The sequence below is a fragment of the Hypomesus transpacificus genome, chromosome 10 (assembly GCF_021917145.1).
Source record: "Hypomesus transpacificus isolate Combined female chromosome 10, fHypTra1, whole genome shotgun sequence".
Classification (NCBI taxonomy): Eukaryota; Metazoa; Chordata; class Actinopteri; order Osmeriformes; family Osmeridae; genus Hypomesus; species Hypomesus transpacificus.
This window is the reverse complement of record NC_061069.1, coordinates 11,929,219-11,956,880: the sequence shown is the minus strand read 5'-3', so window position 1 is coordinate 11,956,880 and position 27,662 is coordinate 11,929,219. Positions and strand designations below refer to the sequence as shown.

The following is a 27,662-nucleotide window of genomic DNA, read 5'->3' as shown; positions in this document are numbered from 1 at the left end:
CAAGTATGCGGTCCAGAGTAATGCTCATCAGCTCCTGTAGGGCTGTGAGTGTGTGGTTGTGTGTGTGGTGTGTGTGTGTGTGTGTGAGTGAGTGTTTGTGAATGGAGTGGAGTAGCTATCTATTTGGCAGCCTAGTCATCTCTGCCCCAGGCTAAAGGCTAGCTTCCCAGGGATCTGTCATTCACAAGGAGTGTATACAGACAACAATGTTCTACAGAGCCCAGTTTACACAGAAACACACACTCTTACTGAGTATACTTACTTACTCTTACTCCCACATGTTCAGGCTGGGTTTGCTCAAACACTGTACATACCCCATCTAAACCACAACATGACAATTCCCTCAGAAAGAAAGGTATTGGCCAATCTTTGCCAAAGCATAACTATGTCTTTGGATCTAGGGGCCGTCAGATTGAGGTTTCATACTGACACCTAGTGGCAGATAGAAACACGATTTTGTACACCCATGTTGGTGAAAAATAGTCAAACTTTATTATCATACACAAGCTGGTGAGACAAGGCTGTCGTAGGTTAGTTGAGAACAAAGTGAAAAAATAGTTGGAGATGAGGACCGTAAACTACATCTGAATTAATTCATAAATTGCATAGATAATGATCTACAGTTGTCTTCATTGAGTCATGTCTTTTTTGTGACTAATATGCATATTTTGCCACTATCTGAAGGAACCAAAAAAGGCTTCATCCCTTCAGCCCACTTGGACTAAGGGCTCATCTTGACTGTATCTGGTTGGATGAGATCAGTAATTAGCCTCACTGAAGGAAGAACGTATCGAGTATTGAGACTCGGCCTCGGGAGGAGTATTGAGACTCTCCCGGGGTTATTTCTTCTGTGTCTCCTGCTGCACCTGTTCGTAGGGCGGAGGAGGAAGGCTGCAGTAGGCAGGTGGAGGAGGGTAGGATGCCGTCAGATGGGAGGGGTGTGGTTGCAGGGGGTAGGCGGGGCTTAGCAAGACTCCTCCTCCTGGATCCCCATAGTTCTGCAGAACGTTCTGCTGCAGACCTGCATGAGAGAACCATGGTCAGATGATCAGAGAGAGAGAGAGGGGGGGGGGCTTTCACAAGGTCAGGCACCATCTATATATTACCTTGTTTCATAACTCGGTTTCATAACAGTGACGTAGACGACGTCGTGTCAACATTTCTTTTCAAAGCAACTCGCACCGTATGGAGAGTGCTGTATAGATCCCTTTGCTAGGCATCCGTGCTCTGATTGGTTGGAGGCCTGAATATGGTGACTCACCTGAGGTGGTGATTGGCTGTCTTGTGAAGTGGACGTTGAAGGAGTTGGGCTCGTTGGGGATGGGGGAGGGGTACATCCGTCTACGCAGGAAGAACCCAGCCCCGCAGCAGAACACCACGCCCAGCATCAACACCAGCCTGGAACAGGAGGGCACACACAAACATATGCACACACACGCACACACGTGCACACACATACGCACACGGCAGTCTAAATCCCAGTTACCCAGTAACAGACCACCTTGAACAGAGGAAGATCATATGCAGGCATGCACAGAGATGAAGGGATAAAGAAACAGATAGAAGGACAGCGATAATTTCATCAGACTGGTTGGATGGATGGAGGGTTGGATGGACGGAGGGTTGGATGGATGGTTGGATGAATGGATGGTTGGATGGATGGATGGATGGAGGGTTGGATGGATGGTTGGATGATGGATGGATGGTTTAGAGGTTCCTCACCAGAAGTACCACAGTCTCTGGATGGAGAGAGCTCTGACACAACATCTCGTACCACAGCAGTCCTCATACGAACGACATCTACACACACACACACACCGAGGAAGACATACAATTAGAACAAACGCTGCTCCTGCACACACACACAGGACACACACACAGGACACACACACAGGACACACACAGGACACACACACAGGACACACACCACATTGGGGTTCACAGGGTTCTGCCGTTATAGGCTGACTGGGAGTGTGATGAGAGGTCCGATGGGACAGTCGTCTAACAAATGACTAATGTTCTGGGAACTAAACATGAATAGACCCCATTCCCCACAGAATCTCTGCTCATATGCTGTTTGTATCATACCCTAGCATGGCTTGAAAGAAGCCTTTCATCAAGTGAATTTTCTGTTTGAAGACACTAATGAATTTATTGAATTATTTGTTCATTTATCAATTTAAGCTTTGGCCGCTTGCCAACAGACAAGTTCAGTTGCCAGTTCTTTCATGTGTAGTCTGTGTGTGTGTGTGTGTTTGTGTGTGTGTTTGGTGTGTCTCCCTCTCCCCTGCAGACAGAATGACAGCACCTGTATACACCAAAGCTCATGATGTATTGCTGCTATTGTGTTTCTGTTCAAAAACAGCTCTGGTTCACACACACACACGCATGAACACACACACGCACACATTCACGAAAAGGGGTGGATAATAATAGGAAAGAGATATGTAAAACAGAGCTTATTTTTATTTTTCAGGGGAATGTATTTTGGGCAGCCTTTGCCATTGTCACGTCAGATTCCGCAGGGTCTCAGAGTGTGTGGTGTGTGTGTAAGACAGAAAAGCCTGTTTACAAGTGACATGAATGTGTGTGTTCCCAGTTTTTCATCTCCAGGCAGACATGTTGAGCTAGAGCTTGAAGGGAGTCTGGATGATGCTGCGGTGGTTGACATTTTTTCTGAAGCTTAAAGATTTAAGATAAAACAGATCCTCCACTAAGCTGCAAACACAAAATCCTGCCTAAATAAGCTACAATCCTGACTGAATGGACAGTTATGCACTTCTGTGACGAAGTGTGTTTCTGTCTGCGTGCAAATGTGTGTGTATTTGTGTGTGTGTGAGAATGTGTATGGGTGTGTGTGTGGTGTGTGAACGTGTGTGTCCTGTGTTTGCAACACTCTCTCCGCTCTCCAACTCCAACGTCAGTCCCTACATATTTAATATCTCCTGCTGCAGCAGCACGTCTCCATATAAGACGAGACTGTTTTAGCGCAGGCTTCTGTTAAAGGGGCCCTCCCAGGACCCAATCATCTCAGCTGGGGTGTTTATGTCTGTTCCTCATCCCAGGGGAGACGGGATGTGGTTACGCAACCTTGCTGCTGGGGTTCTAATGCTGCAGTGCTGGAATCTTCCCTGCTGTTGATGTTTAGTCGTTGGACTCACATGAAGTAGATGGGGTAGCCTCCTTCGAAGTACCAGCAGTACTTCTTGTTGGCGGAACACTGCGGTGAACGAGAGACGAGAAACTGTCAAACGACGAGATTTTCTTTCTCGATTGTGACACACGTCAGCAAATGCCCGACATAGGAACAGGAAATATGTGGGACCAGACGTCCCAAAATTGATATGAGTGACGAATGACAACCCCTTTTGCCGTGAGAATTGACCAATAACAGCACCCGATCCTGACCCTGGCTCCGCCTCTGTTGGTCAGCCTAGGAGCTCGCCAGGCACACAAACAAGTCCACAAAGAGCTGCTTGTCTCCACACCGCTCACTGACAACAATCAACAATGGTCAGTAGACGAGGAGGCTGTGTGTGCGTGAGATGTGGGGTGAGTGAAAATGGGAATGTGTGTGTGTTGAGTGAGAGTAAGTGTGTGTGTGTGTGTGTGTGTGTGTGTGTGTGTGTGTGTGTTGAGTGAGTAAGTGTGTGTGTGTGTGTGTGTTGAGTGAATCTGGGTGGGTGTGTCTGCTTTAATTGCACATGCAGCTGTGAGAGTACCACAAAACATATAAATACATTTTCATCATCTTCACAACACTATTCAACTCATTTCCACAACTGTATAGTAACTGTTAGGCAATGTTCCGCTAAAATATGAGCTCATAATTTGATGAGATGCATTGTCTTAGCCTTTCAACTCCTTTACTGTAGGATACACATCCAAAGCTATCAGAGGTTATCCTCTTATGTATTGTCCTACATATACCCCTCTCTCATTGCTGGTGCCTGCATGCATCATTTTCTAGTATTTTCTTTGTTCAAAATCATACTTCTGATTATGTGAATGTACAACAACGGAGTTGACGATATGCCATACATTCATGATATAGTATAACATCGATTTTTTAATGTAGAGTTTATCATTGTCATTCCTGGACTGTGTGGGGCAGACCGACCTCAACAAGCACATAATCACCCCTCGCCATGTCGTTGGCTACATTTGTAACTGGAAGTCACTGGAAAACTCAGTTGCGCACTCACCTCATCAACCAACCAAAGAAGAAGAATGACACCAGACATAAAATCCATAGTTTACGAAATGTCCACCGAGAAACTATGTTCGTCTAAAGCATTTCCATTCGTATATTTGATCTATCTAATATGAACATTTCACTGTCGCAATCCTCTTCTCTCATCTTGGCCAGTCCACCAGTCTAGCGCGGCCCACCGTGTTTACGCATGGCCAACGGGACGTCCCGCTCGAGAGGCTGCGCAGCTAGAGAGGGTGTCCGTTTTTTCCCGGCATCGTTATTACATCGCTGATTCATAGGTTTCTCTTAAAGTCGTAGGGTTCTCATTATTAAAAAGATGACTATGTTGGATTCCCACGCATACAAATTATTCTCAGAGATGGCAAAAAAACACACATCCTTCACTCAAGTAGAAGTAGTCTACAGACATTCATGTTTAAAAAGACAGGTAAAAGTTGAAGTACTGACTACACTTTTTCACTAAGATGTAGGCCTACCTGTTTTAGTGTAACGCTGGTAACAACATAAGCGTAATAACAGTGTAACCAGGGTTCGAATTACGGGTTGTTTGACCCCCCCAAAAGACTTGGACCCCCCCAAAAGAGGTAAAAACCACAGGTTGGGGGGTCGATATATTTATATATCGTTCTTACCTGTAATTGGAAATATTACTTTACGCCCTGGAGAAAAAGTTAACACCCCCCTCCATTATCATTGGATAATTCGTACTCTGAGTGTAACAGTTAAAAACAGTATAATAACAGTGTAACAGGTGTAATTACGTAATAAGCGTGACAAGTGTAATAACAACACAATGACAAGTGTGACTGCTTAATGAAAGTGTAACAGCAGCGCAGAGATGTGAAGGCATCAGTAATATATAGTAATACAAATACATGTAAAACGGCAATTTAATTTTAACAAATTAAACTAACTCGCATTTTGTTGGTTTGTATTAGGCTAATTATTGTGCCAATCTGTCATGAGCCTTCAACCATCACCTAACGTTCTGGCATGTTCTACCAAGAAAAAGAAACTACCGTAGCAAAGACTACAGAACACACAGCCAGGACTCAGGCACATTTTATTTGAAGGAAGTGATTCCAACCTAATTCACAAGGTCCAGAACAGTAGAGTAAACAGGCTATAAACTTATCACCTATAAACAGGCTTCTTCACATCCTCATCAATGTAAACAGAACATTTGATTTAAACACTTTAAGCAAAGCAATGCAAAACAGCACACCTCGATGTTCATTACAAACAGTAACAAAAGAAAACATTGGGTTAAAAGTCCATGATCTGTGTTTGCCAGGGACCTTTCTACAACTATCGTGTGACAATCCTGGCTTTAGTACTGAGAAGACTCTCAGAGGCCAACTGGTTGGTGACGGCGTAAACAGAATAGTATTTAGGATGTGCTTCAACCACACCAACCAAGTTGATGGTTTCAAGAATGTCAAAAAAAATGTTTTCTTTTCAAAGTTTTTTCCCTTTTGTTTTGTCATGATAATGAATAACTTCCAGAACTACCAGGACTAGAAACTTCCAGAAATACCAGTTGAATTTATCACGAAAGAAAAGGAGAGAAAGTGTGCGAGGTAAACATAACTGGGAATGTCAGATTTTCACTGCCAGCAATGCCAGAAAGGAACAACCAAAATAATAATAAGTGAAGTAACAGGATATGCCTTTCAAACCAAGTTTAGATACACTGGATGTTGTATAACACTAAAACTGTGTGCAGCTTTATCTTAATGTTAGCTTGTTAGCAGGTAAGGAATCAACCATAAATAAAATTCCCTTTTCTCTCTACAAGGTAGCACATGAGAAGCAGGAGTGGTGTAAGAGGAGTAAGGGTTATCATTTGGCCATGTACTTGCACAGAGGATTCCTTTTATTTACCGGCCTCAACCTTTCTATGCAGGGATCTGTCAAACACACAGCTAGAGAAGCTACATGGCTAAGAAAACCTAGTGAGGGTTCTTCTGGCTCAACATTGACAGAGAGGATGAAGCTGGATATCCCTAGCCCTGACCCAACCCCGTCCCCAGCCTTGGCATCGTCTTTTCCTTCCCCTCCTGTCTTGCCTGGATCTCTCCCTAACCCCTTCCAGCCTTAGCCCTAGTCCTGTCTTAGCTAGCTCTGTCCCCTGGCCCCGTCCTCCCTAGCCCCGACTGAGCTCGTGGATGCGGTCGGCCAGCTCCAGACAGTGAAGCACCCTGCGTGTCTCGGCCTCCAGCTGCTCAGGGGGGACCTGCCCCAGCAGCTTCCCAGCGAACATCACCATGTCCTGCATGAAGATCCCCACAGGCTCCCTGGCAGCGGCAGGCAGCTTCGTCACCTCGCACGTGTCGAAGCGGAAGTTGACGTTCTTGACTCGGGGGAGTCCGGGGCCACGTTCCTCCACCCACGTCAGAGGCCTGTGGTCGTGGAACGACAGAGGAAAAAAGGTTACGGTCGAATCGTGCGCCGGCATCATTCCTGCGTGCGTGTGTGGTGTGTGTGTTCTGTCAGACCTGTTGTCTGAAGTTAGAAGATGTGCTGTCATCTTTGTGTAATTCTTGTCCGTCTGTTCTTCAACAGTCGCCTTGGTGACAGACAGCTCCCCAAACAGGTCGACCAACCAGGTGAGGCGGGCGATGCCGCTGAATGCCAGCAAGCCGAAGCCAGGCTTCAAAGTACCTCCTGCACACACACACACACACACACTTACATTACTGTACCAAGACAGGGAACTTGTATGTCCCCGTTTCAGAATAAGAACATTAAAGCGGAGGAAAGGAGAACTGTATGTGTGTGTTAACATATACAGTATTTGAGACATACATTGACAACCCATGTCCCTATAACCTTGCCTAGACCTGAACTGTGAGGTTCCACTGAGGTCTGACCTGTGAAGTGAAGGGAGCCCTCCTCCAGCTTCTTCCCTGCGATGTCTTTCTTCAGCTGTTTGAAATCTGCCGTCAGTAGCTCTATGTGCTCCTCGTGGAGAACCACTCCTGAGGGGAACCACAGAACACACGGCATGTAGAGATCATTCCGGAAAAAAACACTAGAACCCAAGCCTGTAGCTGAACACTGCAAACAAGGCCTCTCCTTCGTGTGTGTTTGGAGAAGGCAGCTTACGCTTACATTTAGTCATTTAGCAGACACTCTTTTCCAGAGAGACTTACAGGAAGTACAGGGACATTCCCCCCGAGGCAAGTAGGGTGTAGTGCCTTGCCCAAGGACACAACGTCATTTGGCACGGCCGGAATTTAACTGGTAACCTTCTCATTAATAGACGATTCCCTAACCACTCAGCCATCTGACTATGTTAATGTTCAGCTGCCCTCCTCCAGGTATACAGAACAGCATTCTCCTGCCAAATCATGCCACCTGTATCCAGCACTGACAATATCCCTGTCACACAGTCTTGCGTGCCCCAGCATGTCAAGTAGAGTGTGTTTTTGTTCTTTGTTTTATGCATCCAGCTAACCTTTCTGCTGGGCCAGATCCTGGAGTTCCACGGCTGCTTTGTGGGTCATGGTCATGGGGTACTCCACACACACATGCTTCCCTGCCTGCAGGAAGGCCCTGGGGGGCAGGGGGAGAACAGAGAGCAGAGAACAGGACGGAGGAGGTCACACGCAGCCAGAGAACATGCCAGAAAAACGGGGGAAAGAATGTGTTAAAATACCCTTAGGTCTAAGGACATGAAAGCTGGTGCTCATTTCAGTTTGGTTTATGATTCCTGCACAGACCTCACTTGCTGTTTTTAGAGCATTTTCTAAATCTGTATGAGACTCAAATGGTAAGCTATTAGCTTTTCAGTCTGCCAAGAAATTCTCTAATCAAACCATCCATCACGACCCATCACCTTCACATAACTCATTACGTGCTCTCCAGAACTCTTTTTCCCAGCATTCCTGCACAGCAAAGAGGGACAATACCTGCTGTTCCATTACCCATAATCCCTCTGGAGCTGTCTACCAGTGAAACATGACCATGTCCTTAACGCACTCATTAGAACAGACCAAAATAAACCCCAATTTTTCACCTGGCCGGCACTCTCACAATGTGTGTGTGTGTGTATGTGTGCGCGTGTGTGTTGGTGTGCGTTTTCTCTCTACAGTTATAATGAGAGCCATTACACATGTGTTGCCTAACTCCAGGGAGGAACAGTTGGAAGAGAAAGAGATTAGATACACAGACTGTTTAAGAGAAGTGAGGAGACAGGGGGGGAGGATGAGTGAGAAGGATTCTTTTCAGGATCCTGGAACACATCTACACTTCTCTGTAGTAGACAAACTACATACAATACAATATGCAACATTATAGGCCGTTATACAACACGTTACCGTCTATTACCGTCTAATGTATGTATTTCCCTATTTAACTTAAGAAAAGTCAATAACAGGACCAATATTAAAGTGACTAACAGAAGCACGATCCGTTTCCAATGTAAACGTGGATGAAGGTGTGTTACGTTTGTTCCACTGCTGCCCTTTGGTGGTGGAGTTCATGTATGACATCACAGACATTTGTTTCATTCGAGGAAAAACTGAACGAGCCCACATTCTTAGACTGCTTACAGCACACCAGTTCCTCCCAGAGTTGACTCTCTCACAAACATGGCAACCATGGATATTTATTTTCTTCATGAACATCAGTGGCTTCGCCCACTAGAAGGCCTTCAGCCAAAGATACAAATCCAAGTCCATCATGTGAGGGGTTTTAAATGTTGGTACAATTGTTCAGCACACACTAACACACACACACAGGTGTGGGAGCTGGTACCTGATGTTGTCCTCATGGCAGGCGTTCTCAGTGCAGACGAAGGCCACCTGGATGTCCTTTCTGCTCAGCGCCTCCTCGAGGGAGATCTGGCTCACCCCCTGCTGTTCCTCCAGAGGCCTCCTGGGGGGGACAGGAGGTCGGGGTCAGCAGGGCGGTCGGGCTTTCATGGTACAGCCCATAAGAAGCTCCCCAAACACATCAAGGAACATCATATAGACTGGTCTTCTATAGAAGATCCCATACAAACTCTATGACTCTAGACTATATTAGGCCTTGTTTACTGGAAACCTAACAGGTATACATTAGAGCTGTCAAACGATTAAAATATTTAATGGCGATTAATCGCATTAATGTCAGTTAACTCGCGATTAATCGCAATTAATCGCACATTTTTATCTATTGTAAATGTCCCTTGATTTCTTTTTCATCCATTCTTTTTTCAAATGTTAATGCTCTTCTCGACATGGAAAAGTGGTTAGGATTTCGTGCAAATGTTTTTTTTTTTTATTGAAAACAACATTGCAATCGCCTGGCTTTGACGAGCGGGCGGAGAATTCGCATCAGCTGTGTGCTGCGATGATAGCTCACCACGACGTGCTGCGATGATAGCTCAGTTCACAACGACAGAACACACTGATCACTTTGGTCTTGTCAATGGAACCATTTGGCAACCTTTTAAAAGTAAACTTTCCATTCAGAATCTTATTGGCATCCATTTTGGTGTCTGGCGCTGGCAATCAACTCAAAACGTAACGTTAGCCTACTACCAGAGAATGTCTAATCCGTATAGGGGCTCTGCTACTACTCTTTAGCCGGCTCGCAAGCCCAAACAAGTGTGTGGCGTGCCTGTTGTTTTGATTCCGGTCTAGCTAGATCCTGTGTGGTATTGTCGTTTTTCTAACGTCAGTAGTTGTTGCAACAGAATGTGAAAAAAACGACAAAGTTTGCTCGGTCAAAAAGAGCGTTAATCGCGCGATAAAAAAATTGACGCCGTTAATTTGGGTTTGCGTTAACGCCGTTAATAACGAGTTTAACTGACAGCACTAGTATACATTTACATTTAGCAGACGCTCTTATCCAGAGCGACTTACAGTAAGTACATTCTCCCCGAGGCAAGTAGGGTGAAGTGCCTTGCCCAAGGACACAACGTCATGTGCACCGGCCGGGAATCAAACTGGCAACCTTCAGATTACTAGCCCGATGCTCTACCCGCTCAGCCACCTGACTCCCATATAATGTTGTGCTTAAAGTTACGTTTAGATCTAATGGTACTAGACTGCTACCTTCTCCCACATACATGCTGTCTGTGATGTATTGACATAGGGATCCCATGACTGGTGGGTCAGTGGACCTATGGGCCTGTAGTAGATTAAACTGTGCGGTCCAACGGATGTGTTTGGATGTAGAATGCTGACTGTGAGAATGCTTGTTCAGCACTTAGTCAACACTTAGTCATACCAAGATAGGTGTTGCCTAATTCATTTCAAGCACAATTGCATAAAATTGTGGTTTGGCTCTTTCGCAACACTGTGTCCTGTAAAACACAGACTGTTTCTTGGTTCAACACACTTAAGCTAAATATAATTCTCATATTATTTGTCCTTACTATTATTACTATAGTAAATTATAAACGTTTAAGTGATTTGCTCATCGAACACTCGCATTAATCAACAAAAACGACTTAATATATAAACACTTTGAATATTTAATCCCAAGATCATGTTCTAAAACCCTCTGAGAAGCCCGAGCTCCGGTTGGCCGGGTCAGGTGGTGTCAGACTGGGGTCAGGGGTCAACCCACCTGGATATGAAGCCCTTCACGCTCAGCTTCTCAGCAGGACTGGAGGGCAAAGGTGCCAGCATGTCCCTGATCCTCACAAAGCCTGCTGTCCCAACGCCCATCACTACAGCACCTAACATGGCTGGCTTGGGTAAGGACAACGGGGAGATAGAGGGGCAGACGGAAGGCAATGGGGAGATAGAGGGGCAGACGGGAGGCAATGGGGAAGAGAGGGGGCCAACAGGGGTGGGGGAGGATGACAGGGAGATGGGTTAATGGGGAGGGGGAGAGAGCAGCGTTATAAAATATGGGGGAGGAAGAATAAGAGGAAACAGACTCATGCATCTTCACCACATTTATGGAGCACTTCTATAGCAGAGTAACTAAAACTGTCTCAGACAGATAAGTAAATGACATGGACCTATTCTATGTGGAGCCTAGTGCACTGGGCTGATAAGATAAGACGGGGGGGGGGACTACTCCCAGACAGCTAACAAGAGTATGATGCATCCACACCAGAATGCTGTTATGACTGTGATGCATCACCTGAAGGTTACAAAACCAACAACAACACTATCAAGAGGCCCGAGCCTCATGCATCCCACAAGGACATAATGCGTCCGTGACATATATGGGCAAATATTGGACAATATGGAAATCTGCCGCTATTAACTCTTCTGTCTACTTTTAGCGATAGCCTTGAAGTGTGAACAGGTCGAGTAGCAAGACATAGAATGCGGCAAGATTGGCAGATGCTTTAAGCTTTGCAACAAAGAAGCTAAAAAATATTAGACGACATCATTTGTGAAACCAACTAGTATCCAGTGAGAAATGACCTAGGGACTATTGTTTATGATCTATTTTGCATAATTTATCTCCCTCCGAACTCATTGAGAATAAAAACGTATTAACTATGAGAAGCCAAACTATCGTATGAAAATTGACACACTAGCAGTCAGATCATTCAACTCAACCTTTTTGCCAAATAAAACTCTAAGTGCAACGTTAAAAAGTAAGAAATACGATTGTCCTTACTCAACAACTGTTCTTCACAACCTCGACGAAGTCTACGACGTAGGTAGGTGTGTACTTGCAGTAGGCTCTAGTTATGGTGATATAACTGGCAGGCTTAATTCAAATAGCACGAACTTTCATAACACTCTCACATGGCTAAAACGAGGAGCTGGCGTCTGACGTATGCGGAAGACGAATCACGTAACGACGTATCATTGCACAACGTTGAGTTCCTATGGGTGGTACAGAACTCAATTCAGATTCGACTTTGAAGAAAAGGTTAAACAACCACTTGATGTGTGTACCTCTTTATCTTTTGTGTGTTACAGTGGACATGTTTACTAACGTAGACAGAAGGATATTATTGGCTGAGCTGTCAGAAACATGCACAATATCGCTTAAGGAAAAGTAGCATCGGTCCGCTCGTGCAGAACTGTTGGGGTCAGAACTAGTTATATCTACGAAAAGTAGTCAGTATTCTTGATATTGTGTTTAATAGCTATGTAAATTTGAGTGACTTTCATGTGAATTCTGTGACGGAGGAATTTAATTGTACCTATTATACTGTATTACAGAGTGATGTTAATTTGTCTTTATCCTCTCGGCGATCCTTTCCTGGTAGCCTACAGCCCAGCTATAGCCATTCACAGTTGACCTGGAGATGCGGGTCTCGACCAACCAGCTCCAACAGCTCGCGATCTTCACCACAGTGTTTACGGGTGGATGCATCGGCACCATGTACTACCTGATACAAAGTGCGTGAGTTTTCTCATGCCTACCTTTGGTTGGATAGGAAGACTTCGGAAAGAAGTAGAAAATAACGTTGTTTTGAGTGTTAAATCAAAATCGTTTTTGTCTGTCAGAGGAATTTCAAGATTCAGAATACTACCAGCTTGCATTGAAGAAGCTGGAGGCAAACCCTGTTGCCATGGAGAGCTTGGGAGCCCCGCCCCTCAAGGTCTACAACATCCACCTGACTGACAGACACAACCAAGTGAACCACCAGAGTGCACAGGTCAGACACTAACTGCCTTTGCCACAACCAACTACCATATGACTACTAACTACTGCTAAGCACTTGTTACTGATGTAAGGATGTTGCTGTTGTGTTTGCAGATCAAAATCCCAGTAAAAGGAGGTGTCACAGGTGGCTATCTCTACACATCCTCCGTCAGGGACACGGATACTAAAAGGTGGATGTCTAATCATTCATAACAGTTTTTTCCTCTTCTTCTGTGGAGATCAGAATCTGAATAAGCTTTATTCACACAAACAAGGAATTTACTGTGGCAGGAAGGTGCATACGATAAACTGCATTTCTGTAGTGCTAATTGTAAGAATTGGGACTGTTGATAGTTTGGCTAACATTATGGATTTTGCTACATGGTAATAGTTTGGGGCATAAGAACTACTAACAAGCTTTACAGCATCTCTTGAAAACATGCCATGATTTTAATAATCATAGCTGATAAAGGATGTGTCGTTGACCCAGTCTGGTTGAGGATGTGTCGTTGACCCAGTCTGGTAGAGGATGTGTCGTTGACCCGGTCTGATAGAGGATGTGTCGTTGACCCAGTCTGATAGAGGATGTGCTGTTGACCCAGTCTGATAAAGGATGTGTTGTTGGTGTCTGTGTCCCTCCCAGCTGGAATCTGAGGCTGGCTATGCTCCACGTCAGAGAGGGTCAGCAGATCAACCTACTGGCCCATCCTGAACCAGACTCAGACCCACCCGGACACACGGACGGCTTCAACACCGATCGCTAGTCATGTGATCAGCGTCTTATTGGACCTTACTGACTCCAGTCCGCCTGTTTGACTGGAGGCAGGTGCCTCTGATAGGGGAGGGCTTCCTCTACGGTGCGTGAATGCTGTTCGTGTGTGTGTCCCACATTTAAAATGGTCAAGTGCACACTTTGTGGAGACGGAAGACAGTGGTGTCAGGTCCTGGTGAACACCAGCTGTGTTTTACCCTTGGGAAGCCTGGAAGACTGACGTACAGATGTCCCAGCTACCAGGCCAATCCATTCCTTTCAATGTCTGTGTTCTGTATATTCCTCAGTTTACTTTCACAAACCGAAAGAAACATGAAAAAAAACTTTTGTACGGGGGTCTGTAAATAATGGTTCAACTACCACCTAATGACTTTCGATGTGTCCATATCACTTCACAACCCACCGGGGACGGACAAGGTGCATTACCAAGTGATTGTTTATTGACATTTGTTAACAGTACTATCCTTGAAAAGAAAAACTGCAGTCTGAAACTGCATGTCTGCCGGTCAGATGGTGAAAGTCGTCAGTAAAACTGATCTCGAAACTCCGGAGATGACGTGAAGAGTTAAGGGAGGACAAAGACAGACGCTGCAGCAGAACTGGTACAACCTCCACAATGTGCAAACTACTTTTAACGTCCATTTAAAATAAGAGGTACAGTACAGTATATCTTAAAAGTAGGCAAAACTGATCGATGTTTTAAATTGCATTTGCTTGATCTCTTTGCAACATATGCATAGCATGAGACACATTTCAACTGTAACTTATTCAAAAGTGCACACTGTTCAAACTTGAAAATAAAGAAAAAAAAATGATTTTCAGTCATTAACTGCATATCTGGAAAAACAGCATCCTATTATGTATAGTATATAAATGGTTAAATACAAAGTCGTTTTTATAATTTCATATAAATTCTATATTACAGTAGAACTTTGTCATTTTACCAGCAACAATAAACTATACACTACATTCCCCCAAAAAACACTTAAAAAAATAAATAAACATTGATCAGATAATGGACAATCTGGGTGAAAATCATGAACAATGATGAGTATTCATATATATAACGATTAACTGTGACTATGCACGTGAATAGGTTAAATGACAGTTGGTCAACATGAATCAAGCTGTATGCTGTGATTCTGTTCAGATGTTCTGCCTGGTCTTTGTCAGGAGTTTTGTGAACAAGTCAACTTTTCCGTTATCATAAAGTAATGAACAGCGCCAAATCGGGACAATATACCTGAACTGACAGGTCTGTGTTTATAAACACCCAGAATCTCGGCTCATGCCAAAAATAGACGATGTAATATCAGCTACGTCACAGTATCCGTAGCAACAAGTTACTCAATAGTTAAGTACTGGATATCTCCTTCAAACGATGTCCCGGAATTTAAATTGAATAGGGTTACATTTCAAATAGTCTTAAAATGGATTCTTGTTCAAATAGTCGGCAAATGAAAGTACTCTCTACAGTACTTTCAGTGTCAACTGGCTATACTGTTGGTGCAAGAAATATGCAGGCAGATGACAATAACAGTTACAGCCATGGACTTCCTCTCTTTATCCTTCCTTTTTCTCTTATACACGTTTGTTTTCACAGATAATTATATAGTACATTTCTGTATTTCCATTCTTTACATTTAAAAAAAAAAAGTTCTCTGTTGGTCACAAACATGTAAAAACAAATTGTGTTTAAAAAAAACAATCATTTGATAATGAAACATTCATATTAATTTACCACTTGTATTGAAACCAGAAAGAGCAGCATGTACCAACTTAATTGGCTGTCACAAGAAAAGTCTGAACGAAAGGAACTGAAAAACAGACAAACATACTCATGAGTTACCACCCACGGTTACAGTAAAATACAATGCATTGTGTAGTGACTTCTCTATCAAACGTAACAATGTGTGTGTACTCTAGCATAACTAACATCAACGTTCATAACGGTGTATTTGTAAAATGTAAAATGTCCATATTTTCTCAACAGTTCTGCAAATAATTTCCAAAAATTTGTAAAACGCAGAATCAACAATCAATCAATGTGAGAAGGTCCCATGAACCTCCAATGATAGAAGACTACAAACGTCCACATAGTGATAGTAACATATGGCGCTTTCTGTCTTTAATGAATGATATATCAGGCTTTGGTTATCATTAGACATGACCCCAGCAGCCATTTTGAATTTGAAAACAGCTGGACCTGCGGACCATCTTCCTGTGATGATGTCACAGTATTTAACAGCAAAATCATCACTGGCACAGTTGGAAAACCAGTTTGGCAGAGTCTCACTGACCGCAGTGGGGTGACAAGTATTTGAGGCATTCTTATGTTAGGTCATGGTGATAATATCATGTTTAGGGGAGAACATGGTTGTGATTATGCTGGCTGATGGCCACTATTGCAGGGGCCAGTGTGTATATGAGAGAGACAAGACCTTAGCCTATTGGTTGGTGATGAGGTGAGAATCTAGGCCCTGAGTGCTGATAGGCTATGGCCATAACGAGAGCTTGGTTCGTTAATGCAACATCCAATCAAAAGAAGGTAAGGTAAAAGCCTACTGTAGTGTAGGAGTTAAGTATTAATGCATGCGGTGGTTGGCTTTTCCATTGGTTAGGACTGTACAAGTGTACGTTTACATCCATTGGCTTAGAGATTGTACATGTGTTCACAGGTTGATTCAAAATGAGAACGTGAACTGGGTATAAAAAGGTTCCACCCTGGAGTCCCTTCGTAGAGTCTGGACTGTGTTCAGGAGTTTCCTGTTTTGGAGTAACAGGCTCCTTGGGGTCCGTGCTCCTCCAACTCACTTCTGTTGTCCTCTGTCCAGAGTCTGTCCCCTCCCATCCCCTCCCCTCGCTCATTCCAGGCCGAAGGTGCTGGTCTCCTCCACAGCGATCAGCAGCTTCTCGTACAGCATGGTGTAGGAGGGGTAGGGAGGGAGATCCAGGCGGTTGAAACACGTGTGAGCCCTGAAGGAACACGCACAGGAAACCAAACATCAGGCCACACCCGCCCTGCACGTGAAGACGCTACCCCCAGTCCAACACACGTACACCTGCCATTCGTATTTACGTAGTCTCTTTCAGGAGAAAAGTTCGGCAGAGATGCAAATCAGTTCAAGAAATATCCATTCACGCCATACATGTCAACATGCATGGTCAGTCAATCATTGACCAGAGGAATACATCTACTAATGAGAAGAATAGAAAGAGAGAAAGAAAGAGAGCGAGTCTTACCTGGGGAGGGCTGTAATCTTCCCCCACTTTTCGATGCAGAAGCGACGGAGGCCGTTGCTGCCCCTCAGGGCGGTGAAGCCCTCGTACGGAACGCTCGACGTCCCCGTGACGAACTGGAGGAGGCGGAGCCTCTGCTCGTTGTTGAAGCGCTCCACGGCGCCCCAGAACCACCTGATCACGATGTGACCGTCATGGTAACCTGGGAGAGAGGTTTGGGTAAAAGGTATTTACATTTAGTCATTTAGCAGACGCTCTTATCCAGAGCGACTTACAGTAAGTACAGGGACACTTGTTTCTCCCCGAGGCAAGTAGGGTGAAGTGCCTTGCCCAAGGACACAACGTCATTTGGCACGGCCAGGAATCAAACTGGCAACCTTATTAATAGCCCGACTCCCTAACCGCTCAGCCATCTGACCCCCATTCGGACTGGTATGGTTAGGGTTACGGTGAACCCTAGACCCTATCTACCACATCTAAAACATGCAGGGCAGGCGGTCCCAAGGATCAGGAATAAGAAAAGCTTCACTATGGAACCAACTGACTGCTGCCAAAACAATGCAAGTATTACCTACCTGACACAAAGCAAATTGCTCCACATATCTGGCAGTGTTTGACTGAGATTTAGACCTGATCCCAGACCAGGTCTGCTGGGACCTGATCCCAGGCCAGTTGGGCTTGGACCTGATCCCAGACCAGGTCTGCTGGGACCTGATCCCAGACCAGGTCTGCTGGGACCTGATCCCAGGCCAGTTGGGCTTGGACCTGATCCCAGACCAGGTCTGCTGGGACCTGATCCCAGACCAGGTCTGCTGGGACCTGATCCCAGACCAGGTCTGCTGGGACCTGATCCCAGGCCAGTTGGGCTTGGACCTGATCCCAGACCAGGTCTGCTGGGACCTGATCCCAGGCCAGTTGGGCTTGGACCTGATCCCAGGCCAGGTCTGCTGGGACCTGATCCCAGGCCAGGTGTGCTGGGACCTGATCCCAGGTCTGCCTGGACGTGAGGGTGTGTGTCAGTGGGTTTACCTCCTCTGTACTCTGTGTTGTTCCTCCAGTCTATCAGGTCGATCTCTGCCGTGCCAGCGATCACCAGCTCCAGCTCTCTGGCGTCAAACACAGACACCAGCCTGGAGTCCACCACCTGAGATGAGGCACAGGTGTGTGTGTGAGAGAGTGTGTGTGCGTGTATGAGTGTGTGTGTGTGTGTGTGCTGTACCTCATAGAAGCCCCTGACCAGAGCCTCTGTCTGCTGCACCACCCCTCTTTCCACCCTCCACTTCACCATGCGCTCTATGTACTCCTTCTTGTTCTTCTCTGTCACTGTCACATTGGCCCCTCCAGATTTCAGCTCACGCTCCGTCACCTGCACACACACACGTGCATGCACACACACACGTGCATGCACACACACACATTGAAGACTCAATAAACCTGGTACTCAAAAATACTTCCCCATCCACAGATCAGTTTCTGCAGGACAGTATTTTGTCACGCTTCGACGTTTGGCCTCTCAATCATTGTCTGACACATTTGACAGAGTTGCAGTGGCGGTCCTAGCACATTTGGCGCCCCGGGTGAGTTTTTCACTTACCCCCCCCCCCCCCCGGGACGAAGAAATCTTGTGCCGCCCCAACAGAGTACACGGAACGTGGCACGAACACAACCGCAATACCTTTTACCAAACACACAAATTGTGGAAAAAGCTGCCCCTCTTGGCGGAAAATGCCGCCCCTAACTTCGTGGCGCCCCGGGCGGCTGCCCGGTCGGTCCGTACCTGAAACCGCCCCTGCAAAGTTGTGGTAAACAGTTCATATATTGCTACCTGTCCAAACACTTCCTCGTTGACAGTGAAGGTGAGTTCTAGAACGTCCGTAATGTCATTGTCCTTCATCCACTGAAGGCTCTGGTGGAACTCCTCATCCAGGTATTCTAGATCACTCAGGTCGGTGGCTCTACACACACAAACACACACACACACACACACACACACACATACACACAAGATGGCTTACATCAAGTCATCTGTATCAGTATCATTCTTAAGACTAGTAGCTATTTGTTTGTATTTTGGCATTAATGATGATGTAAAGTCACCCAAAATGGTTTTATTATAAGTTTGGTGCGTCATAAATCAGGCTTGTGAGCACAGACGTTTTTCTTTACAGACGACAACTCTGCTACAGTGCCCTCCAAAAGTATTGGAACAGTGAGGCCAATTCCTTTATTTTTGCTGTAGACTGAAAACATTTGGGCTTGACATCAAACGATGAATGTGAAACCAGAGATCAACGTTTCAGCTTTTATTTCCAGGTATTTACATCAGGATCTGATGCACAAATTTGAAAATATCACCTTTTTGTTCGAACCCACCCATTTGTCACGTGAGCAAAAGTATTGGAACATGTGACTGACAGGTGTGTTTTGTTGCCCAGGTGTGTCCTATTACATACATTATTCAATCAATAAATACCACTGAATGTCTACACTCAGGTTCAGATTGGGTAAGATAGGTTTTGTCTAGGCAGACTGTATTCAGAGGTGAAAACAACATGAAAACCAGAGCGCTGTCTTTGGGTGAAAAACAAACAATTGTGAGTCTTAGAGAAGATGGAAAATCAATCAGAGCCATTGCAGAAACATTGGCCATAGCCAGTACAACCATTTGGAATGTCCTGAAGAAGAAGAAAACTACTGGTGTACTAAGTAACAGACGTCGAACAGGTAGACCAAGGAAAACATCAGCAGTTGATGACAGAAACATTGTGAGAGCTGTAAAGAAAGACCCTAAAACAACTGTTAGTGAGATCAGCAACAACCTCCAGATGGCAGGAGTGAAGGTATCACTATCTACTGTTCGCAGAAGACTTCATGAACAAAAGTACAAGGGCTACACCAGAAGATGCAAACCACTCATTAGCAAGAAGAATAGGAAGGCCAGGCTGGAATTTGCCAAAAAGTAGAGAGATGAACCTCAAAAATTCTGGGACAAAGTTTTATGGACTGATGAGACAAAGATTAACTTTTACCAAAGTGATGGAAAGGCTAAAGTTTGGAGAAAGAAAGGAACTGCTCATGATCCCAAACACACAAGCTCATCTGTGAAACACGGTGGAGGTAATGTCATGGCTTGGGCTTGCATGGCTTCTTCTGGGACGGGCTCATTAATCTTCATTGAGGATGTAACACATGATGGCAGCAGCAAAATGAACTCGGAAGTCTACAGAAACATTTTGTCTGCCAATTTAAGGAAAAATGCAACCAAACTGATTGGCAGAGCCTTCATCATGCAGCAAGATAACGACCCAAAACACACTGCCAAAACAACAAAGGAGTTCATCAGGGGCAAGAAATGGAAGGTATTAGACTGGCCAAGTCAATCTCCAGTCTTAAACCCTATAGAGCATGCATTTTACCTGCTTAAGAGGAGACTGAAGGGAGGAACCCCACAAAACAAACAACAACTGAAAGAGGCTGCAGTGAAAGCCTGGGAAAGCATCAAAAAGGAAGAATGCAAAAGTTTGGTGACGTCAATGGGTCACAGACTTGCTGCAGTTATTGAAAGCAAAGGATTTGCAACTAAATATTAAGTCTTATTCACTTAAATATGTTTTAAGTATATCTGTTCCAATACTTTTGATCACATGACAAATGGGTGGATTCAAACAAAATGTGATATTTTCTTAGTTGTGCATCAGATCCTGATGTAAATACCTGGAAATAAAAGCTGAAACGTTGATCTCTGGTCTCACGTTCATTATTTGATGTCAAGCCCAAATGTTTTCAGTCTACAGCAAAAATAAAGGAATTCGCCTCACTGTTCCAATACTTTTGGAGGGCACTGTATCTAACTTGTGGGTTTAGCTAACCAGCTAAGCTAAGCTAGCAGGCCATGGTCAAAGCCAGTGGTAGAGACTCACAGTCGGAGTAGAGCCTTGTAGAAGGGCCGTGTGAAAAAGGCATCAAGAAGGTACTGGTGGATCAGAGCCAGGCCCAAAATACGACCACTGAAACGAAACCTGGGAAGCAACACACACACACAGAGAAAGAGAGAGGTCAAACAAAATCAAGGTTGTATCGGTTGGGATAAGTAGGTGTAGGATTAAAATAACAACCTCTAGTTTACCTTACAATATCTCACTTGACCTTTCTATGTTAATATTCACTAATCCTTCACTATTCTATTCCGCACATCTGTACGTGACAGTTTGAATCCTGGCGGGCGGTCAGGTTTGAATCCAATCTGCTGAATCTCACCATTCCAGATGGTTCTCTACAAAGGCGGCCATGGGGCTGATCTGGACAGTGTAGGTGTCGTTGGCCGAGTACTCGAACAGGCCGTAGTAAGGGTTGAAGAGCTCCTGGGAGAGCAGGAAGAAGAACTCTCTAGAAGGGCCGCTGTAGTCCAAGCTGAGGGCAGGGGGACAACCAGAGATATGGAGAAGGGGGTTCACAGTGAGTATAGCCACATTAAGATCTGCGCTTATTGTGTGTGAGGTGAATTATCCATATTGTTGCGTTGACTGATGAAGCAGCGAGTGTGTCCGTTAGAGGGTGTGTGTGTGTATATATGTAGGTGGTGTGTGGGTGTGTGTGCATGTGTGTGGTGTGTATGTGAGGTGTGTGTGTGTGCATGTCTGAGCGCTCCCGCGTACCCCTCCTCTCCTATGAAGGTGATGTAGAGCTTGTTCCTCTGCAGCTCCTTGCGGGAGTAGGCCATCACCTGGTTGAAGGTACCCTCCAGCAGGTGGTCCCTCCTCACAATCAGCCTGGAACACACAGGAGGAACGAGGCCTTGCTCAACACACTGCACACTGTCTCTCCCATAGCTCAAATCCCCCTCTGGAAACAGCTACTTGTGATTAAATGTTTCATCCCGGAAGAGGAAGGTTAATTTGTTTGACTCAAGTAATACAACATGAAGACTCTAGGGGGTGATCGTGAGCCAGCGATCGCACTAGACACACCAAAATCATCTTCCAGAGAATTCTCTCAAGTGTTCCATGCAGTCTAATCAAATCTAAATGGAAGTGTTTCAGATGGCTGAGCGGTGAGGGAGTTGGGCTAGTAATCAGAAGGTTGCCGGATCGATTCCCCGCCGTGCCAAATGACGTTGTGTCCTTGGGCAAGGCACTTTACCCTACTTGCCTCGGGAGGAATGGCCCTGTACTTACTGTAAGTCGCTCTAGATAAGAGCGTCTGCTACATGACTAAATGTAAATGTCTAAATGGAAGTGTTTACATGGGTCTGACATGTCTCCTTACTTGATCTTGCCGGGGCCCTGGCCGTAGCCCTTAGCCTCCAGCTTCCTGTAGAAGTTCCGTAGCTTGGCTTCAAAGTCTCTCCTGTAAGGGGCCGGGGCCCTGGCCCTCTGAGTCCCTGTTGACAAGCAGACACGTTCAGCGTCACCAGGGGTTAGTCATGACCGTTAACTGACAGGTATCTACGGAAGACTGATTCAGACGAATGAAATAGGTCTGTGGTGTTCAGAACAGCTCACAACATGCTTGAGGAGGATATAGGGTAGACAAAGCACATCACACATGTGTGTATTTACACACACAGAGACCCACACAGAGAGACCCACACACAGAGACACGCACACAGAGACCCACACAGAGACACGCACACAGAGACACGCACACAGAGACCCACACAGAGACACGCACACAGAGACACGCACACAGAGACACGCACACAGAGAGACCCACACACAGAGACACGCACACAGAGACCCACACAGAGACACGCACACAGAGACCCACACAGAGACACGCACACAGAGACACGCACACATATGTATAAATCCACACCTGGTGAGTTGTGAGGTGAGGAGCCAGGGGAGCAGCGAGGAGAGAAACTGAAGCCAGGATGGAAGGACGGAGGGATGTAGGACATGATGTCCTCCTCAAACAAGCTGCAGGAAGACAACAGTCACTACTTTACACCCTCCCCTGTCTTCTGCTCCTGTCTGTTAGCTTGTCCAGTACGACACGTGTGTGTGTGTGTGTGTGTATACGTGTGTGTGTGTGTGTGTATACGTGTGTGTGTGTGTATACGTGTGTGTATACGTGTGTGTGTGTACGTGTGTGTGTGTGTGGAGACCCACCTCAGCAGGATGACCAGATCAGCGTCACATGACAGCTTCTCCAGGCGCTGGGTTCCCTCGGTCCGGATGTAATGGATCTTTTCCCTGCACATGCACACACACACACAGGTTGCAAGTTGGTGTTGATGTGCACACATACAGGTTATATATACATCACAAATCAAACGCGCCCACAGTACTCATCCCAGCCCCAGGGTTGGGTAGCTACATGTAGCCTACCTGAGGGAGTGGTTTTTGGACAGGCCAGGCTGTCGTTCTGTCAGGATCTCTAGGATCCCTGACTGGCGAAGGAAGGCCACGATCTTGTCATTATAGGCTGAGGGAGGGAGGAGGGAGGGAGGGAGGGAGGGAGGAAAAGAGGGAGGGAGGGAGGGAGGGAGGGAGGGAGGGAGGGAGGGAGGGAGGGAGGGAGGGAGAGAGGGAGACTTGAGAATCAGGATCACCCTTACAGATCAGGGTGTACCAGGAATTAGCCACTAGCCATTAGAAACACGTAGAAACCCCCCAAAACTGTGCAAGAAAGAAATCCATGACTTTTCTTTTTTTGTATCAATGTGTGGAACCTACCTTGAGGCACGGCGTCCTGTTGGTGCTGGCTGCGTATGGCAGCCACCACACTGTTCCCCGGACGGGACAGCAAGGCCACGCCGCGACTACGAGACACCTCCGACGCCTGGGGACCCCATGACAGGTCCAGATACACACAACAGACACACACAACAGACACACACAACAGATACACACAACAGACACACACAACAGACACACACAACAGACACACACAACAGATACACACAGATGACAGTTACACACAGATGACAGTTACACACTGTGTGGTCTTTCATGAATACATGTATGTGTGCATATGTGTATGTATGTACAGTGTGTAGGTCCAGTAAGCATGTTGACTTCTGACCTCTCCAGCGCTGTAGCTGCGGAGCCTCTGCAGGTGCTGTCGGTGGGTCAGGTGGTTGGGCAGCCGGCCGTTCTGCAGGGGGATCCGGGGGTCGATGAAGGTGGTCGCACGGCTGTTGTGGTCCACAAAGAAGTTCTGGAAAACACTGAGTGTTCAGGCCACTGCTCGACTCACGGAACACGGGCCGCACTTGACATCGCGGCGATCTGTCTTGTTGCGTTATAAGTACAACATTGTGTGCGTGTGTTGACAGTGTGTGTGTGTGATATGACTCCCCCTACCTTCCCCTGGGGGTCGGTCTTGATCTCCCAGCCCCGCGGCAGCTCCAGCTGGCTGTCAGTGAAGCGGTTGAGGAAGGTCACCAGGTCGCGGTTGTGCTGGTAGCGTTCAAAGTTCCTGGCGTCCCGTCTCACCTTGAGGATCATGTGCTTCAGGCAGGTGCTGTTGGTGAACATCCTGTAGGCTCCCTGGCAAACCACCACACCACAGACATGTCACACATCTCAACATCTGGGGGGTTTTGTGTGTGTTGATCTCGGAGTGTGTGCGTGTGCGTGCGCGTGCGTTAAACGGTGACTCACGTAGTTGGCGTGCAAGATGGTGAAGAATTCTGGGTGTGTGATGAACTTGACAGCAGGACTCTGGAGGAGGGCAGTGATCTTCTGACTGTTGACTGGGGAGGTAGAGCCCTCCCTCCTCCCCTCTACACACACACACGCACACACGCACACACACAAACACACACAGACCCAGATACAAACACACACAGACACACAGCATAATGCCGCAGTGGGAAGGGGGAGAAAAACCGGAAGTTATATACAGTGCTGCTGGAACTGACCTGACACACTGTCACACAGATGTCATCGCACGGACTTCCTGTGTTTCTACCTGCAGTACCGTTGTCGACCACAGGCGGCGTGTCTGTCTCACTGCTGCTGTTGCTGTTGACCGCTATCTCACCACTCTGGCCTCCTGCTCCACCATCCTCCTCTTCTGGCTCTCCCTCCACCCCGCTGTCTGTGGCCATGGTCCTCTGAATGCTCTGGTACCTGAAATACACACACGTGTACACACACACAATCAGACAGTCAAATCTGGCATGGAGGATAGTTTCACTGACACTTTTCTCAGTTGAACAAACCACAGATAAGAGCTGATAAAACACATTTTGAAACCAATTTCTCCCCTCCCTTTCTTTCCCTCCGCCTCTCCTTTCTTCTCTCCTCTGAACTCCTCTCTTACCCTTCCCTCCGCCCTCCTCCTCTCCTCTCCACTCCTCCCCCCTTCTCTCCTGTCCTCCCCTCCTCTCCTCCCCTCTCCTGCTCCCCTCTCCTCCTCCTCTCCTCCTCCTCCCCTCTCCTCCTCTCCTCCTCCCCTCCTCTCCTCCTCCTCCTCTCCTCCTCCTCCTCCTCCTCCTCCTCCTCCTCCTCCTCCTCCTCCCCTCTCCTCCTCTCCTCCTCCTCCTCCCCTACCCTCTCCACTCACCTGCGGTTCAGTTGCTCCATCTGCTGGACAGAGCCCGACCTCCTCATGCCGTCAGGGGTGGCAGCAGTGGTGGGTCTCTGCCAAGTGGTCGTCCTGTTGATGTGATCCACGTAGAACACGCGTCCGTGGCTGTCCACACGCGCCTCCCAGTCTACACACACACACAGGAAGCACATTGCATGTCGATCCACAGTATGCAGCTCATGGCATGTTCTAGGTGCAGAGGTGAGTCTCACTTGGAGGCAGTGGTTCATCGATGGTGGGGTAGTGGTGAGGGTCTGGTCTCAGAGCTGGCAGCTGACTGACCGCAGGGTGGCTGGATGGTAGTGGGCAATCTCCTACGACAACAACAACAACAGGTCATCATCACTAAGCTGCAGCTGTACGGTGAAGTGTCAGGTTTGGGACATATGGACCTTTTAAATATTGAAATGTATATTGTATAAACCCATCCATCCAACCATGTACCAATCAATCTACTCATACATCCCTCCCTCCCCCCCTCCCCCCCCTCCCCCCCTCCCCCCCTCCCCCCCTCCCTCCCTCCCTCCCTCCCTCCCTCCCCTCCCTCCCTCCCTCCCTCCCTCCCTCCCTCCACTCACGTCCTTTCCCGCCACTGGCCCCCGCCACTGGCGACTCTCCATTTCCCATGAAGCCTTGCGGGCTCTGGACGTGCGTGGGAGGGGCTTCCTGCCACTGCGGCGACCCGTCGCCAGGCTCCCTCCCCTCGGCCCCGCCCACCTCCATCTCCTCCTCCTCCTTCTCCTGAGAGGAGAAGGCGCTGCCCCCCTCCGACCTCCTCGCAGAGCCCAGTGACAGGCCTGGCTCTCGCACGTAGCCCCGGCCGTAGCAGGAGTTACTGCAGCAGGGCTCATCCTCCTCGTCTTCCTCCTCGTCCTCGATCCCCCTGTGACCTCTGACCTGCCCCTGGGGGTGGCGCCCCTCGCTGTCCAGCAGCGAGGCCAGGTCGGACAGACGCTCCATGGAGAGACTGCGAGGGAGGGTCCGTCTGGGCCCAGGGCTCAGGGGCTCACACAACTTGTCGTCCTCCTCAGATCCATCTGCTTGCCTGGGGCTCAGCTCTGGGTCGGGGTCAGGGTCCGGGTCTGGGTCTAAGATAAACATTACGACAGACTATTTTATCCAAGGAGAAACATCGATAGAATGGCTTGAAGAAGCATGTAAAGACAACAATTCCTGCTGATTTCCAGTATATGTTGATCATTCCCAATGATTACCGAACGTTACAACTGAAAGGTAGTGAGTGTAAAAGTGTGAAGGAGAGTGTTCCACCTCTGTGATTGTCATCAGGTAGGCCGTTGGTGCCTGCTTCTGGATCCTGGGCCTCGCCTGTGTCTCCTTCCCCGTCCTCCATGCCCTCCGGCTGGGCCTGGGCCGAGGGCAGGCTGTGCAGCAGCCGGTGGATGCGGATGTAGTGCGAGCGCGGCGTCTCAGGCTCGCCGCACGCCGAGGCGATCACTGTCTCCAGCTGGGACACGGGCAGCGAGCAGGGCCGGTTCTTGCGTCTGGGCGTGGTCCGAATGCGCAGGGAGCAGCCTTCTTCCCCGCCCTCCTCCTCATCCTCGCCCGTCCCCACCTGGCCTCCAGACTCGCTTCCCACCTCCATGTCGACCTCCGCTGCCCTATGGGGCGCCGACGGCCCCACCTGCCCCTCCGCCCGGGCCCTCTCTGCCCCCTCCTGGGGCCCTGTGGCCCCCATGTCCTCACCGACTGTCTTCCCCTCCTCCGGGCCCGGCTGTGGGGTGGAGGGCGTCTGAAGCCCCCCTTCCTCACTAGTCTCCTCCACAGTGGGTAGTGTCTCCCCAGCGCTCCCTCCTCCTGCCCCACCTCCCCTCTCCTCTCCCCGGGCTTGGTTCACCTCCACCTGGCTGGGTTGTGGTCCTTCCTGCATACCCTCGGCCCCGCAGCACCCCACACCTGGGGCTCTGACTCTGGCCTGGTCCAAGGGCCCTGGATCCTCGACCAAACCCTCCACGACCCCCTCCATGGGTAGCCCCGAAGCTCCACAATCCTCCTCGTCCAAGGGGAGGTCGGGAGCTCCGGGACCCAGGCTGAGGGTGTCCTCGGCGGGCTCGCCGGCCTGCGAGGACTGGGCCCCCGCCTGGACTGTTGGGACAGCAGCACACTCTGTGCTGAGGGAGAGGTCTTCATCATCTAGAAGGAGGGACAGCTTGTTATCACACAGTTAGATAACACACACACACAAACACACACACGCTTATACTGCCTGCTAAGCCTACAACAGGAAACAGGCATTTATTTTCCCCAGTGGTTCTACTTCCCTTGAAACTGCACATGTTCGAGAAACATTCATGACTAAAGCTGTTAGAGGAAGCAGCTTTG

The 27,662-nt window shown here is 47.5% G+C and overlaps 4 protein-coding genes across 7 annotated transcripts in view; 1 reads left to right on the top strand and 3 right to left on the bottom strand.

Annotated features, from left to right (window-relative positions):
• Positions 1-469: 469 nt before the first annotated feature.
• Positions 470-4,451, bottom strand: LOC124472115 (vesicular, overexpressed in cancer, prosurvival protein 1-like). The gene is made up of 5 exons (XM_047026738.1): positions 4,206-4,451; positions 3,162-3,220; positions 1,723-1,800; positions 1,262-1,398; positions 470-1,021 (listed from the first exon to the last, which is right to left on the bottom strand). Exons 1-5 carry the CDS (start codon positions 4,251-4,253, stop codon positions 840-842), a joined length of 504 nt encoding a protein of 167 aa, XP_046882694.1. The 5' UTR covers positions 4,254-4,451; the 3' UTR covers positions 470-839.
• An 811-nt stretch (positions 4,452-5,262) lies between these two features.
• On the bottom strand, positions 5,263-11,944 carry blvra (biliverdin reductase A). Of its 2 annotated transcripts, none has more exons than XM_047027576.1 (7): positions 11,792-11,944; positions 10,778-10,898; positions 8,978-9,097; positions 7,677-7,774; positions 7,090-7,197; positions 6,715-6,883; positions 5,263-6,618 (listed from the first exon to the last, which is right to left on the bottom strand). In XM_047027576.1, exons 2-7 carry the CDS (start codon positions 10,894-10,896, stop codon positions 6,363-6,365), a joined length of 870 nt encoding a protein of 289 aa, XP_046883532.1. In that variant the 5' UTR covers positions 10,897-10,898; positions 11,792-11,944; the 3' UTR covers positions 5,263-6,362. The 2 variants fall into 2 exon arrangements, with proteins under 2 accessions (XP_046883532.1, XP_046883531.1); XM_047027575.1 differs by having other exon boundaries at positions 10,778-10,902; positions 11,792-11,911.
• A 16-nt stretch (positions 11,945-11,960) lies between these two features.
• Positions 11,961-14,247, top strand: LOC124472622 (cytochrome c oxidase assembly factor 1 homolog). 3 transcript variants are annotated; one of them, XM_047027577.1, is made up of 5 exons: positions 11,961-12,067; positions 12,393-12,525; positions 12,634-12,785; positions 12,887-12,963; positions 13,416-14,243. In XM_047027577.1, exons 2-5 carry the CDS (start codon positions 12,432-12,434, stop codon positions 13,534-13,536), a joined length of 444 nt encoding a protein of 147 aa, XP_046883533.1. In that variant the 5' UTR covers positions 11,961-12,067; positions 12,393-12,431; the 3' UTR covers positions 13,537-14,243. The 3 variants fall into 3 exon arrangements, with proteins under 3 accessions (XP_046883533.1, XP_046883534.1, XP_046883535.1); XM_047027578.1 differs by having other exon boundaries at positions 11,972-12,049; positions 13,416-14,247; XM_047027579.1 differs by lacking the exon at positions 11,961-12,067 and adding an exon at positions 12,069-12,211 and having other exon boundaries at positions 13,416-14,247.
• Positions 13,965-27,662, bottom strand: part of hecw1b (HECT, C2 and WW domain containing E3 ubiquitin protein ligase 1b) — a 20,514-nt gene continuing 6,816 nt past the window's right edge. The window contains exons 6-26 of the mRNA XM_047027168.1: positions 26,592-27,503; positions 25,901-26,410; positions 25,535-25,636; positions 25,299-25,449; positions 24,702-24,862; positions 24,392-24,513; positions 24,092-24,277; positions 23,811-23,945; positions 23,462-23,567; positions 23,114-23,210; positions 22,895-22,978; positions 22,599-22,702; positions 22,050-22,164; positions 21,440-21,553; positions 21,042-21,194; positions 20,705-20,803; positions 18,610-18,739; positions 18,004-18,150; positions 17,814-17,928; positions 16,788-16,986; positions 13,965-16,520 (exon numbers count right to left, since the gene is read on the bottom strand). Coding sequence (XP_046883124.1) covers positions 16,409-16,520; positions 16,788-16,986; positions 17,814-17,928; positions 18,004-18,150; positions 18,610-18,739; positions 20,705-20,803; positions 21,042-21,194; positions 21,440-21,553; positions 22,050-22,164; positions 22,599-22,702; positions 22,895-22,978; positions 23,114-23,210; positions 23,462-23,567; positions 23,811-23,945; positions 24,092-24,277; positions 24,392-24,513; positions 24,702-24,862; positions 25,299-25,449; positions 25,535-25,636; positions 25,901-26,410; positions 26,592-27,503 — 3,854 coding nt within the window. The 3' untranslated portion in view covers positions 13,965-16,408. The remainder of the gene's footprint in view (positions 16,521-16,787; positions 16,987-17,813; positions 17,929-18,003; positions 18,151-18,609; positions 18,740-20,704; positions 20,804-21,041; positions 21,195-21,439; positions 21,554-22,049; positions 22,165-22,598; positions 22,703-22,894; positions 22,979-23,113; positions 23,211-23,461; positions 23,568-23,810; positions 23,946-24,091; positions 24,278-24,391; positions 24,514-24,701; positions 24,863-25,298; positions 25,450-25,534; positions 25,637-25,900; positions 26,411-26,591; positions 27,504-27,662) is intronic.

What these genes read in the sequence shown, in the direction of transcription:
- LOC124472115 (XM_047026738.1), bottom strand. Translation starts at nt 4,253, where the DNA reads ATGGATTTTATGTCTGGTGTCATTCTTCTTCTTTGGTTGGTTGATGAG. An exon ending in GGCTACCCCATCTACTTCAT is followed by an intron (nt 1,801 to 3,161) that starts GTGAGTCCAACG and finishes GTGTGTGTGTAG; the next exon opens with ATGTCGTTCGTATGAGGACT. An exon ending in CAGAGACTGTGGTACTTCTG is followed by an intron (nt 1,399 to 1,722) that starts GTGAGGAACCTC and finishes CTCCTGTTCCAG; the next exon opens with GCTGGTGTTGATGCTGGGCG.
- LOC124472622 (XM_047027578.1), top strand. Translation starts at nt 12,432, where the DNA reads ATGCGGGTCTCGACCAACCAGCTCCAACAGCTCGCGATCTTCACCACA. An exon ending in TGAACCACCAGAGTGCACAG is followed by an intron (nt 12,786 to 12,886) that starts GTCAGACACTAA and finishes TTGTGTTTGCAG; the next exon opens with ATCAAAATCCCAGTAAAAGG. An exon ending in AGGGACACGGATACTAAAAG is followed by an intron (nt 12,964 to 13,415) that starts GTGGATGTCTAA and finishes TGTCCCTCCCAG; the next exon opens with CTGGAATCTGAGGCTGGCTA.
- blvra (XM_047027576.1), bottom strand. Translation starts at nt 10,896, where the DNA reads ATGTTAGGTGCTGTAGTGATGGGCGTTGGGACAGCAGGCTTTGTGAGG. An exon ending in TGCCATGAGGACAACATCAG is followed by an intron (nt 7,775 to 8,977) that starts GTACCAGCTCCC and finishes CCTGCCCCCCAG; the next exon opens with GGCCTTCCTGCAGGCAGGGA. An exon ending in CTTCTAACTTCAGACAACAG is followed by an intron (nt 6,619 to 6,714) that starts GTCTGACAGAAC and finishes CCACGACCACAG; the next exon opens with GCCTCTGACGTGGGTGGAGG.